This window comes from Danio rerio, chromosome 21, assembly GCF_049306965.1.
Source record: "Danio rerio strain Tuebingen ecotype United States chromosome 21, GRCz12tu, whole genome shotgun sequence".
NCBI classification, from domain to species: Eukaryota; Metazoa; Chordata; class Actinopteri; order Cypriniformes; family Danionidae; genus Danio; species Danio rerio.
Window position 1 is genome coordinate 40301189 of NC_133196.1, and position 20193 is coordinate 40321381.

At 37.0% G+C, this 20193-nt stretch overlaps 1 protein-coding gene across 2 annotated transcripts in view; it reads left to right on the forward strand.

Moving 5' to 3' along the window:
- grk6 (G protein-coupled receptor kinase 6) overlaps window positions 1-20193 on the forward strand; it is a 107618-nt gene that overhangs the window by 3966 nt on the left and 83459 nt on the right. The window contains exon 2 of one of the 2 annotated variants that reach the window (XM_073935457.1): window positions 19452-19608. In XM_073935457.1, the coding sequence (XP_073791558.1) occupies window positions 19557-19608 (52 nt within the window). In that variant the 5' untranslated portion in view covers window positions 19452-19556. The remainder of the gene's footprint in view (window positions 1-19451; window positions 19609-20193) is intronic. The other variant, XM_684691.10, reaches the window with a different exon arrangement.

Here is a 20193-nt window from a genome sequence, read left to right on the forward strand (position 1 = left end):
CGCCTCGCGTTTTTAGAACTTGGTGCCAAGTGCGCTTGGTGTAATCGACCCCTTAGCTGTCCATAGTGCATGTATGTTATATTTAAAGTCTGCCTGTACTGGAAGTTGCTGAGACTTTTATTTCAGCATGTTGATGTACTTCAAACTAGGGTTGTCACAATACTGGAATTCGGTACCAATCAATACTGAAATTTTAAAAACGTCCATTTTCTGCAACTATAGGAGTATCACACTTAGCAGCCTCCCTGGGAAAGTCTATGCCAGGGTACTGGAGAGAAAGATTCAGTTGATGGTTGAACCTAGGATCCAATGAGGAACAATGCAATTTTCGTCTAGGTCGTGGCACACTAAAACAGCTCTATACCCTCACCAGGGTGCTCGAGGGTTCACGGAGTATGCCCAACCAGTCCACATGTGTTTTGTGGACTTGGAGAAGGCATTCAACTTTGTCCCTCTTGGCATTCTGTGGAGGGTGCTATGGGAATATGGGGTCAGAGGCCCCTGTATGAACAGAGTAGGAGTTTGGTTCACATTGCCGCCAATAAGTCAAACTTGTTTCCAGTGCATGTTGGACTCCAGCAGGGTTGCCCATTGTCGCCAAGTCTGTTTATAAATTTTATGTAAGGAATTTCAAAGTGCAGCCTTGGGCTGGAGGGGGTCCAGTTTGGGGACCACAGGATTTCATCTGTTATTCGCAGATGATGTTGTTCCGCTGGCTTCATCGAACATGGACCTTCAGCATGCACTGTGGTGGTTTCTTGCCTAATGTGACGCGGCCGGGAGGAGAATCTGCAACTCCAAGTACGAGGCCATGGTGCTCCGCCGGAAACAGTTGGTTTGCCATCTCCAGGTTGGAGAATTTCAAGTATTTTGGGGTTTTGTTTACAAGTGAGGAAAGGATGGAATGTGAGATTGACAGGCTGATTGTTGCAGCAGCAGCAGTATTGCGCTCAATGTACCGGTCCGTTGTGGTAAAGAAGGAGCTAAGCTGAAAGTTCCTACGTTCCTACTCTCACCTATAGTCATGAGCTTTGGGTCATGACTGAAAGGACAAGATCTCAGATACAAGCAGTTAAAATAAGTTTCCTTTGCTGGGTGGCAAGGCTTACCTTTATAGATAGAATGAGAAACTCTGTCTCGAAGTTCCTGGAGGAACTTGGAGTAGAGCCGCTGTTCCTCCACATCGAGAGAAGTCATCTGTTTCAGATGCCTCCTGGACGCCTACCTAGGAAGGTGTTCCAGGCATGTCCCACTCGGAGGAGGCTTCGGGGAAGACCCAGGACACACTGGAGGGACTATGTCTCCCGGCTGGCCTGGTAAAGCCTCGGGATCTCCCAGGAGTACCTGGAGGAAGTGTCTGGGGAGAGGGAAGCCTGGAGTTTTCTCCTAAGACTGCTGCCCCACGACCCGTCCCAGATAAACAGATGAAAATGACATGACATTTCTCTAAAATATTAGTGCGCTGTTGAACATGTAAACACAATGGCAAATCAGTGCTGTTTAAGAATCTGCACAACAGCATTCAAATGTGAGTGGAAAACGGACGTTTTTTTCAGTATTGTTTGGTACCGAATTCCAGTATCGGGATAACCCTACTTTAAACTTAAACAGAATATTGAGTAGGGAATGCATTTATTTTGCAGGGTTCACTATTGATTAGTTCCTATAACTGTGTTCTTGTAACTACCTTATTCTAAAACCCCATATGGTGACAAAAATAGGTGTGCTTGAGGCATTTTGTCCTTATTAATGCCAAATCTTTTTCATTAAGATCATTTAGCTGTCTATATTGCATGTATGTTTTTAGGTATCCAAAAACCTGAAGTTGCAGAGACTTTTATTCTATTTCACATTGAAACAGAATATTGGGTAGGGGGTGCATTTTTTTGTCATCTTTCCCTCATCATTGTTAAAAAGTGGCGTGGTTAAGAATGTTGTGGCAAAAACTGTCAAACTTACTGCTTGCAGACTTGCAAATGGTCAGACTTTGACTGAAGATCACCAAAACATTTACTTTTTTTTAGTGGGTTGACTAAAGAATAACATTGTGCATTAGCACAATAAACATTAAATGAAGACATTTCGATTTGGCATAGATTTAAACTGTACCAAAGTTCATTTGAAAGCAGATGGGTTTGCTTGTTTGGTGTGCACTGGAGTTCAGATGGCAGCGCTTATACTTTTTCAGCTGAACCACACTGACAGAAGAATCTAAATAAAGTTTGCTTTATTTGGAACAAACCTATCAGTGTCAAGTGCACTTATAATTGATCAAACAAATTGACCTTGTTGAACATTTAAAATGGCTTTTTTCTGAAGTGATTTATGTTTGGTTCCAGAAGAAATAGCAATTTTATTCTCATTTACTCACTCTGGGGTGGTTATATACTTTAGAATTTCTTTCTTCAGTTGAACACAAAGGAAAATAAACTGAAGAATGTTGGACAGGGTTTCTGCTATGCCTTAAAATGTCTTAAATTTCAGAAACAAAATGTTAGGTCTTAAAAGGTCTTAAATTTACTGAACTATTGTGTTGGTTTAAATCATTTTAAATGCGTCTTAATTTTTTTGTGTCCTTGTAAAGTTAACAACAACCACCCAATCACCAACAATCAATCTTAATAAAACCTTTAACAAAACTATAATCATAACTTATATTATAATAGCTAATTTAATCGTTTTATAAGCAATATGGTTTAATAATCTTCATTACAATAACAAAGTCAAGTGCTACAGTATTTTGGGGTTTCCGCCTGCAGCAAATTCACTTGCAGAGATGTGTAAAAGCAAAAGTTTGGGATCATTTTAAAGAAAACCCTTGGAATTTTCATAAAACACTGTTGAAAGTGATTTAAATAATTGTATATGTTGTCTGTGTTGTAATGTAACGTGTATTTATATAGCGACATATACAGGACAATGGCGTCAGTGCGCTCATTACACACCTGGTGGAGTGAAGAGACACTGATTAGACACTAACATGGGGAGAACATGCAAACTCACACAGAAATGCCCACTGACCCAGCCGGGACTTGAACAAGCGACCTTCTTGCTGTTAGACGACAGAGCCACCATTTCGCTCTTTATATACACCAGGGCTATTCAGTTCGTCATGGGGGCCAGTTCATGAAAAGCATCCCAAATGTGGGGACGGAGAGATATGACTTGCAATATAAGTGATGACACAACAGCAAAATAAAAGCCCGTATGCTGTATTTTCGCTCCTTAAGACACCAACGTTGACTTTTTCTACATTAAAATGGTAAAATTTGGTGTGTTTTGAAACTACATAACATCAGTGTATTGTACAATGTGGCTTTTTTTTTTACAAACATATTCAAATGCTGTATTTCAAAGCTCAACAAAAGCAGTGTATTGCTCAAGTAAAGGCTTCGTCTACATTCAGACACATTTGTATGTTGTGTTTTAAACTGTATAACAATTAGGGATGCAGTGATTATACATTTTGGTTGTACGATTATATAGTCTGAAGAATAATGGTTTCAAGGTTATCATGATTATTATGCATTTATTAAATTCAAAACACTACTAGTTTAGAAAATCACAAGAAAACAGCTTATATTTTAAAATGTTGTTTATTGGTGCTCAGTAACCAAATACAGCTCAAAATATTAATAAAAAACAAACATTAGTCCCTTTCGCTCTTGGGGCTTAAAAATAAATAAAAAGTTTTTCATTTAAACATGAGTGATAATTTTACAATGAAAATAAACGACAGAACAATGAATAAATAAAAATAAATATTTTTATAATGTTAATTTAAGCTTTATAAAGAATTTAAATGAACTGTTGTTATTATCTGCATTCATACATACATAATTATTTTAATAATTTGTAATAATTCGTCTAATGTATCTTAAGTTAACGTTGCGCTGAAAGCCACGCACAACTCTCACCCCTACAGCGTGAGATCATTTGTACTGTGTGCGCCTGAAGGGCGCGAGTGTGTCGGTCCACGTGTGAGCCGTGCTTGTACCGCTCCCAATAAGCGCACGTCTCCATTGGAAATAACGAACTTGCATGCGGAAAAAAGACACAATATGTGAATGGCCTGCTGCTGTAGTTAATCCAGTGTGCGTATTAGCCTCAGTATAAGCTCGGAACTTTAAACTAGCACACAGTTGGAATAACTTTATTTAGTTGCAGCAGTTTTGTTCCGTGCAACAGAAACGTGTTGAAGCCTTTACGATTAATAAATCGCAATGAATTAAAGCGCAGTTAATAGTGAAATCGGCTAGTCATTGCATCCCTATTAACGATATCAGTGCATTGTACAAAAAGCCTTTTCTACTAACATATTCAAATATTTTCGCCTGCTGCGCCACTCGTTTAATGTCAGGTGCCTCACTCTCTGCGCAGCCTTCAACTGCAGCTCGTACTGTATTGAACAAACGCATGTCCCTTCATAACTATAGCGGCCGTTTTTCGACTGAACTAAATTTATTTTGGATGTCTTGGTCACACTATTTGGAGGGCTGGAACAAATTGCCTCAGGGGCCAGGTTCGGCATGTGGGCCGTCAGTTGAATAGCCCTGATATACACAATAATAAAATAATCATTACTCTGACTTTTTAATGTAAATATTAAGTGTACGTGAAATGTTAAACACAGTTAGGAGTTTCATGGCACTACATTTGAAATGTCAGGGTATTCACGAGGTCTTAAAAAGTCTTAATGTCTTAAATTTCAAGAACTAAATTTTAAGCCTTAAAAAGTCTCATTCACTGAAATATTTAGTTGTGTCTTAAATCATTTTTTAAAAGGTCTTAATTTTCCTCTTCCCAAGTAAAGCCATACAATCAGTAAAGCCATACAATCAGGCCGACATCCATCAAATCACCAACAACCCACCTTAATAAAACCTCTTTTTAAATATTTAAGTTTTTTTTTTACAATTTACATTTTACAATTGCTGTCAAAAATAATTTACAGTAATTCATTCACATTAATTCCCTAATTGCTAGCCAAAGAAAATTAACAGCAATTACACAGTTCCTCATGATGATAATAATAGTGCAATATATCCCTTATCTAAATCTTCCATTCGTACAAAAACTCTTTACAGAGGTAAGGGGGGAGGGGGGTAGACATAATATCTATAAATTGGCATGAAACTTAAGGATTTATTACAGAAATGCATTAGGTTGAATAGAAGTTATAGTCAATCAGTTTGAACTACAAGCCAACAAATATATATTGTTGATTATTTAGGTAATTATCTCCACAATAAATATACTTTTAACTATGCTAAACTTGTCATTTTTGTCAAAATGATGTTTGAAATCGATGTTAAAAAATGTGTATACAGCTACAGTTTTCTTGTTTTGACACATTAAAGTATATCGCTGAGAAATAATTACATTTGATTGCAAGCAAAAGAGAATCCATTGGCCCAATCAGGCTATTAGAAATGATCATTAGTGTTTAGCCTTGTATAAGTCTAAAATTTCATTCATAATGGTCTTACAAGGGTCTTAAAAAGTCTTAAATTCGACTTGATTAAACCCGCAGAAACCCTGAATGTGATTTTTATGAAAATATTGGTACATTAAAAAGTCTTTAATTGCTAAAGAATGGGAACCCTGCCTAATGTTTGGCCCTGCATGTATACATCTAAAATTTAATTCATAAGGATTTTAAAAGGGTCTTAAACAGTCTTAAATTTGATTTGATGAAACATGCAGAAACCCTGAATGTGCTTTATTTGAAAATATTGGTACATTAAAAAGTCATTGATTGCTGTTCATGAAAGAATGGGAACCCTGCTTAATTTTTAGCCCTGCATGCATACAGTACATCTCAAATTTCACTCATAATGTTCTTAAAAAGGTCTTGAAATGTCTTCAATTTGACCTGGAGAAATCTGCAGAAACCCTGGTTGGAAAAAGACCCAACTGAAACTATAAAGGTCAATGGCTGTTTCCCCCCTCACCATTCATCAGTATATCTTCCTTTGTGTTCAACAGAATAAAGAAACTCAAACAGATTTGGAACAAGTGGACTATGAGTAAACCAGGGCAGATTTCAATATCTGGATGAATTATCCCTTTAAAAGTGAGCTGTGCTGTTTGTAGCAACACATTATAGGCAGGAGACGATTATCAGCAAAATTTTAAGTACTTTTCACTACTCTGACCACAGCTTTAACATTTGATTGAGAGCTTGTTTACTTCCTTCTACCCTCTTCACGTTTTTTTTCCCCTCTTTTGAACATTGACAGGATGTAGTCATGTGCTGGGTTGATTCTTGAAGTTAAGCAGATGCCTTTTTTTTTTTTTACAATGGAGGATGTTTCATGTCACAATGCTGTCACAAAAATAGGACTCCTTCCACTTTTTCTCAGAAGAACGATTTCACAAAAAGCCAAATGTTCACCATCAGTTTTATTTGCTCGGTTCTGTGTTTTCTTTCTGATTTATACAGTGAATATCTTGATAAAAGTGCTGCCTTTTTGCTAGTGCTGATGCCGGAGGCTAGTTTTGCACACAGTGAATGAAACCCCTTCACCTCTGCACTGGTGCTGCATAAACAGTACATTTCATGAGCCATTTGCATCTCGGCCACTTCCCACAATGATAATAACGCTGGCTTGCTACTGTATTTGTACCATCATAATCTCTTTACTGCCGACCATTTATTTGAATTGCAAATAGCAGACTGTGATGTTAGCTTTCTGCTAGCTCTCACTGCTACCTTTCTTTTTTGTATTAATCATTTGTGAGTTACACTGGGGGAAATACATATAGTCAACAAGTCATCATTTTTGCCTCTCATATGGAGAATGAAGTCACATGCATTGTTCAGATGTGATTTTTATTTATTTATTTATTTATTTATTTATTTATTTATTTATTTATTTATTTATTTATTTATTTATTTTTTCACAGTCTTCATCAGTGTAAAAATCTTGATGGTTCTGTGGCTTTCGTCTATCCAAACTGATCGTTATTTTTCTATTTTCTATTGGATGCGAGGCGAGGCAGTGGCGCAGTAGGTAGTGCTGTCGCCTCAAAGCAAGAAGGTCGATGGGTCACTGGTTCGAACCTCGGCTCAGTTGGCTTTTCTGTATGGAGTTTGCATGTTCTCCCTGCCTTCACGTTGGTTTCCTCTGGGTGCTCCGGTTTCCCCCACAGTCCAAAGACATGTGGTACAGGTGAATTGGGTAGGCTGTGGATGTTTCCCAGAGATGGGTGGAAGGGCATGGAAGTGCATGGAAGGGCTGGAAGGGCATCCGCTGCGTAAAACTTGCTGGATAAGTTGGCGGTTCATTCCGCTGTGGCGACCCCGGATTAATAAAGGGACTAAGCCGACAAGAATGCGAGTCAGTTGATTGGCTGGGCCGTTTTACAGCTTGATTTTTCTTTCTCTGAAAGCATTTGAGAGTTTCCTTGGCAATGTTTTGGATCCTTGTAATACTGATATGTCCACCCTGGGGTCTGTTCTTCGTATCCCGCATAACCTCCTAGGGCTTGAGTATCCACGTATGTGGACAGCATTTTAGCTCTTAAGCGGCTATTTAAAATACTTTGAATGTTTTATATTTTGTTACAGACATACAGTGTCATCCTGCAACTGTTTTGCAGCATATGAAATGCCCCACATCCTATTTTCTATGTTAAATATGCATTAAAATTGGACCACATATATGGACATCGTTTGCCTCTAAAAGTACATCATATCAAAAGATGATACTTCGATTTTTATTCTAATTATGTTCCAATAAGCCTAAATAGCGAAGAGAAAAAAAAATGCATGTAAAAAACACCTTCGGCCTTAAGAGGTTAAATGATCTAAGATGATTTAGCAGATCCTGGATCTTTTAATCTTGATAACTGATCTCTGGCTAATTTGGTTCTTCAAACAAGTTCACGAAGTAGATTTAAAATGTTTGGATGAACTGATCTGAGATCTCTGAGTGTGTTGTGAAGGACTGATCTATTGATCTGCGAAATCATGATCTGCGACGCAATGACTGATTGACGGCACAGAAATGTAATGACACCCTCTGATTAATATTCATTTATTCATTTGAGCAAAATTACATAAAATTCATAGTTATTGGTTTGTTAAATATGATATGCAATTACTTTCCATCTGTGTTGTGGGCTGCAGGCCTTGTACCAGGGTTCACCAAACTTGTTCCTGGAGGGGTCGGTGTACTGCAGATTTTAGTTCCTAGCTTAATCAAACACAACAGAAGAAGCTAATCAAGGACTTACTATGTATACTTGAAAACCCAGGCAGATGTGTTGAGGTTGGAGCTAAACCCTGTAGGGATACCGGCCCTTCAAGACCAAGATTAGTGACCCCTGCTTTACACTATCATGTGTCAAGAGTATTTAACAATTTATTTAGCTTTACTTTAAGAGTGGATTTTCTTTATTATAGTAGCCTATGCCTATTCAAGGTGCTTAATCGGTGTAAGGAATAACTGGCTGTTAAAATAATTTTGCATCCAAAAAAAGCATTTTGATATCTGTAAAGGTGTCTGCAACTTTTTCGAAGCATCAAATCACTATCATATTAGCTGTAGGTCGTGAGGTTGGGTGACCAAATTTCAATGTCTAGCCAGCATCTAAGGACAATGTTAATCATAAAAATGATATTGATATTTGATTGATTTTTAGGGGGTGTTGGAAAGTGACCTAAATCATACCACGAGCCAACATCTTAAACCACCGTCATATTGACATCAAATACTGACATTTATTCATCAGGTATGGCAACCAAAATCCAATGTCTGATAGATAGTCAAGCTGTAACATCATTAGATGTAGATATTTGGTTGATTTTAGGTTGGATGTTGGACACTGACGTCAGCCTGACGTTGTGTTCTGATGTCAACTTGATTCTCAATTCCAAACAAAAATGCAACGTCCCCTCGATGTTACATCAACCTGACGTCATGTTGACATCCTGTGCATGGGTTGTTTACTGTTCCAATATACTTTAATGTTTCTCAAAATGAAATATATTGTGCTCAAAGGGGGTTTTATTTTTTTACCCAGACATTTAAAAAAATATATATTTTAGAGTAAAAAACAATACCTTGAAGTCGTTATTTTTTATATTTTTTTATCCAAGGTCTTCATACCAGTCAGAATCTTATACTGACCCATCTCTTACTAGTTTACACTGATGAAGGGCAGAAGGTTGCTGAATAACTACTGTGAGATTTCAGCTGCCGTCTGGGCTTTCACTGCCTTTTTACACCTTCCCTTCTTCACGTGTTCAATACTTTTTTCCTGTGCCATTTAATTTTATTACACACAACTTCATTTGTAAACTAATTAGATTTGTTTTCTTTTCATATATGGATTTCTTTGCTTGTTTTCAACATCCAGTGACAATGCCAAGTCAACAGCACCTTTATAATATAGAAAAATGGTGACGTGTTGAACACTTATTTCCCCCACTGTATATCCTCAGGTTTAACTGTGGTACAATTGCCAGCTCTCAGGTTTTAATTATGTAAGAAAATGAGGTTTCTCAGAACAGCTGTTGTAACGTACACTGTTTTGATCTCCTGTCAGATTGCAAGGGTTTCCTGTATGTTTGTAATCATTGCATCTCATCCCATTATGGTCAAATGTATTCTTCAAATCCCCTCATAGCCTAGCAACAATGCAAACACCTGGCTGGAGCTTTCACAAGAGTCCTCTCCATTCCCGAGAAGCGTGTCCCGCGCGCAGCATCGCTTTCTGACCTTTCCCCGCGCTGTCTGTTGACAAGCGCGCCAGGTCTAGCACCTGGGCCAGTCATTCTAATCGGGGAGCCCGAGCTGTCCTGATGACGTTAGCTGGGACGGGTGCGGGCCAGCGGGACATTCTCATGGCATTGGCGTGATTCTTTTTCTGAAATCGATCCAGGGATGTATTAGATACGACCTGGGTGGGAAAATAAACAACAGAGGCTAATTCGTATGGTGCACTGTAATATGCAGGGTTAGTTCACCAAACAATTCAAAAGTGGTCATTTAAGATGTTGGCAGGGGTGTACATTTCGGACGATGTGTACAAAGGGCAAAGAGACTACCAGATTATGCTTCTCCTCAGAGCTTTTCCATGCTCAAGGAAAAAAGCTGACTAAACTGACCAAAACATTTTTCTTCAAGCTGTTCTTCTACAGCAGTTGTGTCCCTTTGTTGACATTATTATGCGCTCAAGCTGCTAACATTATTGCTAACATGGCAAAGTCATTGAAAAATGCATTGGTATCATTTAGGGATACTTGGCTGACAACTGAAACTAAAAATGTTATCATTATTCATTATTTTATTCAATAATTTTATGATTTGTAGGACTTTATTCAGACAGTGGGTATTACTGTCGCCTTAAAGCAAGAAGGTCACTGATTCGAGCCCTGGCTGGGTCAGTTGGCGTTTCTGTGTGGAGTTTGCATGTTTTTCCTCTGGTCGTGTGGGTTTTCAAGGGGAATTGGGTAAGCTAAATTGTCCGTAGTGTATGTGTGTATGTTCTGGTTCTCCAGGTTGTGGGGGTGAGCGTTAGGCTAACGACCCACCTTGTGAAAAAATTAGATGTTTCGAAACACCAACATGGTGAGGCTAAATATCAACTTCGATATAATGGCCCTGGGAGTAAGTAAGACTTTAATCAATCACGCATAAAAAAGCAAGCCAATAGAATAACCACTTTGTTTGAAAGTAACACATTAAAATCGGACATAACATATACAGTGGTAGACAAAATTCTTCTACAACATGAAATATCTACAAAGTCATCATTATGCTCTGTAAACCATAGAATTGAGCCATCATAAAGAGGTTTAAATGATTTTTTTTTACTGTCAATGTCACATAATTCCATTCATCTTCATTTATCTAGCAATTTTACAATGTAGATTGTGTCAAAGCAGCTTAACATAGAAGTTCTAGTAAACTGAAACTGTGTCAGTCCAGTTTTCAGAGTTGAAGTTTAGTTCAATGTGGTTTCATTTTTCACTGCTGAACGTCCAAACACTGACAATCACATTCCTTCACAGAAGATGCTAAATTACTTCAGTTTCATTGTCAGTAATATGAGAACATAAGTGTTAAAGTTCTCAGCAAATACGAACCGACATCTTTCACAGTAGCACATCTAGAAAGCTGTTAAAGGTGGACTTACCAAATCGTTACAGGTTGTAAAAAGGGATAAAAGCCTTGGTTTCTTAGTGGGTATTTGGAGTTTTCACATGAGAGCGTCGTCTGGTTTTTGGAGATTTACTACTGATCACAAACATACTTCGCTGATAAGATGTGACTATAACAGCTTTGCTCAGTAGCGTTTGTGATTTTTAATTTTAATTAACTACCAAGTTGGGTGAGGCAGTGGTGCAGTAGGTAGTGCTGTCGCCTCACAGCAAGAAGGTCGCTGAGTCGCTGGCTCGAACCTCGGCTCAGTTGGCGTTTCTGTGTGGAGTTTGCATGTTCTCCTTGCCTTTGCGTGGGTTTCCTCCGGGTGCTCCGGTTTCCCCCACAGTCCAAAGACTTGTTGTACAGGTGAATTGGGTAGGCTAAATGGTCCGTAGTGTATTAATGGTTGTGTGGATGTTTCCCAGAGATGGGTTGCGGCTGGAAGGGCATCCGCTGCGTAAAAACTTGCTGGATAAGTTGGCAGTTCATTCCGCTGTGGCGAACCCGGATTATTAAAGAGACTAAGCCGACAAGAAAATTTTGTGTTGTAACTTGTAGTTACGTATCTATTATAGATTAGTGCTTAGTGCTCGGATTAAGTCTGTTTGTGCTATTAACATATTGTGTCCAAAACCATGTTGAAAAGGTTACGTGTGCTTCTACCTTTACCGATTTAAATGCGATTCTACATGAATAGGTACAGGTACATGAGTGGAATTTCCATAGAGTGGAATATTTAGCAGATTGGCACACTGTGCAATGTATTGCTTAGTGCTGCACTGGATAGACTTTTTTTTGCTCATATAAAAAAAATCTTTTAATTCTTAGTATTACCCGTATTAAATAAAGGGACTAAGTCGAAAATAAAATGAATGAATGAAAATTTAATTGCTCTATACCAGAATACAGTTTTACTCCTCAGAAACCACAAAACGTTGTTTATTTAACTTCCATGTTTTTTCTTTATTGAACATATCGACGCTTGTAGATTGTTTATTAAATTGTATGCACCCCTATACAGAATAACCCCAATCAATCTAAAATTATACATTCTTTCCAAATGGTTATTCAACTCATTTAGGGAAAATGGATTCATATTGCAATATACAGTCGAAGGCAGAATTATTAGCCTCCCTTTTAATTTTTTTTCTATTTTTTAAATATTTCCCAAAGCATCTTTGAGCAAGGAAATTTTCACAGTATGTCTGATAATATTTTTTCTTCTGGAGATAGTCTTAATTGTTTTATTTAGACTAGAATTTTCAATTTTTTAATTTTTTTTTATGAACCATTTTAATTTAATTAAAATTTAAATTTTTTTTTAAGCTATATTTTTTTTCGGTAGTCTACAAAACCAACCATCGTTATACAATAACTTGCCTTATTACCCTTTAATTGTCACTTTAAGCTGCATAGAAGTGTCTTGAAAAATATCTAGTAAAGCATTATGTATGGTCATCATGGCAAAGATAAAATAAATCAGTTATTAGAAATGAATTATTAAAACAATTATGTTTAGAAATGTGTTGAAAAACATCTGGGGCCTCATGTACGAAGACTTGCGTGGAAATCTTACTAAAACATTGCGTACGCACAAAGCTGTAAATGTGCGTACGCAGAAAAAAAATCAGATGTATGAAACACTGCGTACGCCGAATCTCACACATATTCTTTTGTACATCTAAATGAACGTGAAACTGAGCGCAACATGCACGAGCACAAAACCCCTCCCTGCCTCCTCCCCCGTATGTATATGCTAATGACTATGCTAATGGCAAAACCCAACGAAAAAGCAAAAAAAGAAACTTTGAACAGAATGTGAATTGGAGGTGCTGCTTTCGGAGGTAGACCGGAGAAAAGCGGTGTTATTTGCAAGTTTGTCCTCTGGAATTAACAACAAAAGAAAAAAATAGAGTGGGAGAGTTTAGCTGATGCGGTTAACACAGTTGGGTCTGAACATCGTACTGAGTGAATTAAAAAAAAGAAATAGTGTGGTTTATATCTGTAAAATGTTGCAGGATGTTTAACAGTCTCAGTGGCGCTACTCGTAAGACACATGTGATCATGAATTGATACGTTCGAGCATGGACTCGGCTCGAATCCAGCGTCTGATGAATTCTTTCTTGTTTTTTCCCCGCTACATATCAGATTTTGCCAACTATTTATCACGAGAAAGACAAGTAGGAATCATCAATAAGTTCATATCAATAAGCATCTTATTTTATTTGCACATTTATTCAATGGAAATGTTTCTGATTCACGCATGCAAATTCATCTTCAGATAGTATCTTTATAGCAATGTGCGTGCAGTAGATCACTCAGATTACATTGGGAAAACAGGCAACTGCTGCAAATTGTGCTTTAATGGTTAGCTGGTCAAATGTATGGTATGGAAACCTTATATACCTGCTGAACCCGTCTCATACAGCTGCCATTGCAAGGCTCAGACACTTTGTAGAGAGGAATTTAACACAACTGCCTCTAGGAGTCGCCAATGGAAATAAAACAGACACGCACAAAAAATGTGCGTACGCCTGCCAGAAAGCTGCCGTGAACCTGCGCACATTCCCACGTTCAGTTCATTGTTAGTAAATCCAAACGTGAGCGATTCTGAGCGTGAAACCTGGCGTACGCAAAGTTTTTGTGCGTACGCAGCGTTGATACATGAGGCCCCTGCTCTCCGTTAAACAGAAATTGTGGAAAAAAATTAATTAGGGGGCTAATAATTCTGATTTCTTCAATATTTTCTTCAAAATTTCTTCAGATTTTTTCAATATTGTTCAGCCCTATTTAAAATGTAAAATAATATTTAAAAAATGATAAAAATATGGATGTCGACTGATTCATTCGGTTATATTGATGAATCGTGGCAGCCCTATAAAGTGGAGGAACTATTATGTCAATTTGTATGCAAAAACACGGAAGCGAGTTAGCATTTTAGCAGTTCCTGTTCCCTAGTCCCAAAGTCAATGGGTATTTTGAATGGGATTTCGGTTAAATCGCTTAAATAAGGTTTGTGACTACATCAAACTCAAGATACCTTCATGTTTTATTCTACGACATAAAACACATTAGCTACATCTCACTCTTGATTTTTTGGAATCGGTTACGCTTCTTTAAAAAGACGGTTGCTATTAAGCTGCTAAATGGGACTACAGGTGGTGTCTGGTACATTATACACCATCGAGCTGAACTGGTCTGGAACGCAGCTCGCTTGCGTTAGGCATTTAGATTTGTCTGTTATTTAAGTGTTTTCATGTATAGTGTTTTATAGTTTGTTGTATTTTTCTGTTTGGGAATTCATATTGTGTGTTGATAATATCTTCACTTGTAAAGACCGTCAAGACAGATTCATTTGTTAATCGTTTATTTTAATTACCTGCCCTCAGTAATGGAAATTTGTGAATACATGTGTAAGTAATACATACATGTTAACTATCATTTCAACATGATCTGTTTTTTCTTTATCTGAACACATTTAACTCCCTACTCAGTGTTTGTGCTGCAAAACTCCTATTACTATAAAACACATTTTACTGGACTGTCCTGCTTTTACTGATTCCAGAAGCCTTTTTTATCAAATGAACTCTTTGAAGGACATTTTTAACAAAGTAAAACCTGAAAAGATTTTAGAGTTTTTATCATGTATTAACACAAAAAAATCTTAATTAATTTATGTTTTATTTTGTTTGTTGATTTTTAAATTGTATATTTATTGTTGAAAGATTCCTGCCATGAAAATAGCCTTGGTTGCTGACATAGCATTAAATAAAAAAAAAAGTAAAAAAAAATAAAAATCTGAACACATTTAACTCTGTCATGACTGCAGTATTTACACTCCTTCTTGAAATGTATAGGATATGTGACTGTATGGGCTGTTTTTTTTTTTTTTTTTTGAATGTTGAATGTTGTTGTGTCCATGATGGAACTTGCAGGCATATAGACTTCATGCCTTAAGCCTCATTTCTGTCGTCTGTTACTATGGTAAGCGTGCTGTATGCACGTGAGTGATACACTTATTTAGTCTTATAATAATATTATGTAGGCACATTTTTACATACAGTTTTAAAACTTTTACAACAACCGTAAAGCAAAACAAAATGTATTTCCCACATAAAAAACTATCCAAAAGTCACGTACTGTAGGTCTATGTGTTTTTGCGTATTTATTTGTTTATAATATATAGTGTGCATTATAACATAATAAACAGAGAGATTCAATATTTGTCATGGAGCATATTTCCAAAAATAAGCTTTAAGAGTTGTCTGTAGCAGGGTGGAGCTGACGTCACAGGCAAGCACCCCGAAGGCACTGTAGTCTGTTTATAGCCTAATGTTAGCTTTTCAGTTCTAGCGTTTGCATTTATGATCCAAAGTGCTCAAAGTTGTATTTTCGTGTGAGGATTATCCAGCTAGACAAAACTTGTAAGTGTAATGAACAGTGTTTTAACACAGAGCTTATTATTTGCAATCTTCGAAAAGCCTGTTGGAAAATCGGGATTTTATCGAGGGAACCAGTTTTATGCTAGCAGCCGATTAGCCTACAAGGAGACGTCAAGGTTCCTCCACTCTATTACAAAATTATTGAAAGTATAAAGCATTGTTATTTACAGTACACACGCAGCATGGTTTTTAATCATATTTAAAGGAGGGTACCCTCAGATATGGGGTTCCTGTCTTCTTTAAGACCCCTGTGACTTTCCACCAGTGGATGTAGGAGAATTTTTTTAATGTCAGCAAAACATTAAAAACGTTTTAGGAGAAATTGTAGTTCATGGTGATTATTTAATGTAAGTCAATAGTCACCAATACTTTCATAGGCAAAACAACAACAACAAAGGCAAAATACATTGAACACCCATGACTGTGTAAAGGAAAGCAAACATTTTTTACATTTAATGCCTTTAATTCACATCCTTGGCAAACAATCCTGAGCACATTCATGCTAGTCTGTGTTTAGCACTGTATGCTTGATATAGAAAAGAAGGATGTGTGTTGTATTGTTCGTCGAAATGGATTCAGCAACCTATATAAAAGAGTAGGATTAAGGTTGTGTGCGTGAACTCAGTTGGGAAGATTGACTTCACAGATTCCCAGTGTTTGATATACGTCATTACACAGCAGGACAGGATACTCACGCTTTCAGATTGTCATGAACACACTTAGAACTGTTTCCTATGTTGTGGTTTAAAAGTGATTGTGATGTAAATTTTTGACTCCTATAAAGCATAACATTTATAAATACAGTATGTGATACAGTATTTATATACTTGTAAATTGTAGGTGGGCATAGGTTAATTTTTAAAATCTAGATTAATGTGGCTCATTTAAATTTCGCCTAATGCATTTAGAATATGTGCGCTACCCGAATAATGACTTAATATAAGTCTTCGAGAACGGGTTTCTCAAGCCAGGTGGCGCATTAGACCAGGGGCTCATCTCCGGTTTATAAAATGCATCACAAACTGCTTAAGAAACTGTTCTACTATGATAATTGGTGATGAAAATAAATAATGTTCAATAAGATTTACTTGTGTTTACTGCTTATTCAGTTAAACATGAATTTTGAACTGTAGGCCTACATAAGCTCCAAACAGCGAATTGTTTTATTTTTTATTTATTTATTTATTTATTTTTTGATGACATTAATCCGACTAAAGTCATAACTGAACTAAAAGGAAATGGAATTAAGACATGGAGTATGCATATATTAGTGAAATTATTGAAGTAAACGCCGCAATCAAACTATTACCGTCATGTAGGACTTTTCACCATATATTCCAACAAGATCCACACACATGGCTGTCAGTAAAGGACTGCACACACACACACCGCGAAAGGTGGAAGATTTTTTCTTTCCATTCGGCGTGTGTTATTAAATTCCATAACACTCTCACCCGTCTTTACTCCTTATTTGCGTTTAATACCCCAGTTTGTCACGGGGGCATGAATGAAATGTTCATGAGTTAAAATGAAACTGCCGAACTGCAGTTACAGTCACCCCGAATTACAGGAATATTACATAAAATTACTTCATGTAAACACCTTAATTATATTATTTTCTATTAAGGCAAATAACTAGACTACAGATGTCCATGTAAGCGTAGTCAGTAGTGTCTTCGAAGTAAATGAAAGATCCAGAAGGGCATCCTGCTGATTTTATTCAGAAGGGCACTTTTTTGTCAGACGGCTCACCGCCCTTGTATACATCCATGCTAAAATATCAAAGTGAAAGTCATCGTAGCTTGCGTAGAATAGACCTAGCTCCCAACCAAAATTTGAGAATAGATTAACGGAGATATATATATTTTTTTTATCTCGCTATAAGAGTCTCTCTTTAATGCACCACGTTAACGGCCCACCGCTATTATAAATACAGTATGTGAAACTTTTAGCGCCATTTGGAGGTGTCCATGTTGCTAACATGGTTGCTTTCCATGTTGCTGTTAAGACTTGTGCATCCGCCTTTACGCTTCTCTCTTGACATTGAAAATATAAAGTCTGAATCGTAGAAAAGCTTAATTAAAATTGCATGTTTCCGATTAATCGTGCAGCCCTAATCCTAGGTTGTCTTTATGGAAAACAACGTATTTCATTCATTTATTCAGGAAAGCTCTCAATGTATGCGTCCATGACCGAAATGCGACCTCCGGTGGACAGTACCAGAACATGCGGAGAACATGCAAACTCCATGCAGAAATGCCAACTGACCCAGCTGAGGCTCGAACCAGCGACCTTCTCGCTGTGAGGTGACAGTGCTAACCATTAAGCCACCATGCCGCCTCATCCCAATCAGTCTAAATTAATAAATTCTTTCCAAGTAGAGCTAGTCAAGGTCTCTGGTGAAATTGTATTGATATCACAATATATATCGCAACAAAACAAAATATCGCAACGTCAAAAAAAATCCTGCCGTTATTTTAAAGTGCATATCATCAAGTGAACGAGGGAAGCTTACAGAGGGAGCTTGGTTTGCTTCAATTGTCCACTCTATACCTAAATGTCCCAGAATGCAATGTGATTGTGACATTGCAAAAATGTAGTGCTCAAGAATTTAGGGCATTCCATTTAAACCCATTCAGATGCTCCATCAGTAGTAGACACTTGTGTGAAGTAGTCAATGACGCATATCCGAGAGAACAAGGCTGAGGGAAGTTAGCAAGTAAAGGGCAATAAAAATTGGACTGCTTCCTTCATAAGATCTCAGTGTGTCCTCAAAAGCCACGTGTATTCATTTTGTTTTGCCTGTATGTTTTTTTTTTGACTCTTTAAGTGCCATTTCCCATTGACTTGCATTATATGAATCACCAAAGAATCATGAACAAAAGTCTATACCTTAGAATGGTCTGAGGCTAAGACAATTCATGGTACTCTACATCTTTAGCATAGCGCAATGACAGTTTTAGGGTGAGAAGAGTTTAGGATTTTTACTTCAAGATTAATGAATAGGTTTATTGAGAGTCATAACCAGAATAGGCTGTATTTCAGAGTTGTAATTTTTAGAAAGAAGTAATTTCTTATAGGTTTTTAATAGGCAAAGATTAGCTAGCTTACAGCTTCTCTTAAAAGCCAAAATAGCACCACTATCACACATTATTACTCATTCATACCACCACACATTGTACCAGAAGCCATTTGACAACATTTTTATAAATATTTTAACATTGACAAAGCAGTTTGCAAATTTATTTCTCAAATTGAAATTAAGTCAACTTTCTGGTAATAAGTTATGATGCAGATCAGCAGCAACCAATTGCAATGTAAAAATCCACCGCTTCAGAGGATTCCAGAGAATGCACTACTGTAAGCTTTGGTTTTGTATGGTTTAACAGTTTTTGTCATTCATTTAGCCGATCTCCCGGTCTGGCTAGAGCACATTTAGCTTAGCGTAACTTAGCATATATCATTGAATTTTATTATAGAGAGTCTTGACCAGAATAGTCTGTATTTCAGAGTTGTAATATTAGAAATAAGTAATTTTTTATAGTGCTTAGCTAATAGGCTAGTGTTAGCTTGCCCACAGATTCTCTTAAAAGCCAAAATAGCACTACTATCACACATTATTACTCATTCATACCATCACACGTTGTACCAGAAGCCATTTGACAACTCTGATAAATGTTTAAACGTCAATTTAGCAGTTTGCTGAAGACTTTTCAAGCTTTCAAAAGTGCCCTAATTGAAGAATCACCCCATATGTGGCCTATATATTATTCACATTATAAGATGATATAAATGTATTCATATCCTATTCTGTCTTCCAAAGCCCACCTGTGTTAAGATGGTAATCTAATAGCATTTTAGAGCCTGTATGCAGTTCCTGCCTCTAATTTGATCTCTGCTCGATTCTTTTGCAGGAGGGGGTGGGAACAGAAAAGGCAAGAGCAAGAAATGGAAACAGATGCTTCAGTTCCCCCATATAAGCCTTTGCGAGGAGTTACGTCAAACTATAGGTAGGTATACAATTTATGGTTATAATTAGGTCCATATGAAATCTGCTCGAGCAGAAATTTTAGGTCATCATTGAGAAAATTTTTTTTTTCCTTGTGTAAATGTCCATAAATTTATATTTATTCTGTTTTTAAATTAACGTCAGTAGTATTATTGACTAATATGAAAATGTTCACATGCTTTATTTGCAATACAGTTTGTAAAGTAGTATTTTCTGTATAAAGGGGAAACAAAGCGCTCAGTTAAGTTTACATTATTTTTTACACTGGATTCCACTTTAATGAAAATATATTAAACAAACTTGATTAATGTATCTGTTTAGCAGAAAACAGCATGTTTTACTACAGCTTTTAGACCTAGGCTGCCGCCATTTTGGAATATTGCTCTGTCTGACGTAGGCATGAGACAATAACCGCTTTCAAGGTTTACCGTAGTGTGAAAAAGTCAAGATTTTAAACCAGCTAAAATATTCTGTTATACCCTTGCTAAGGTACATTTAGGTCCATAAATATTTGGACATTGACACAATTCTAATATTTTTTGGCTCTATACATCAACACAAGGGTTTTTAACTGAAACGAACAAGA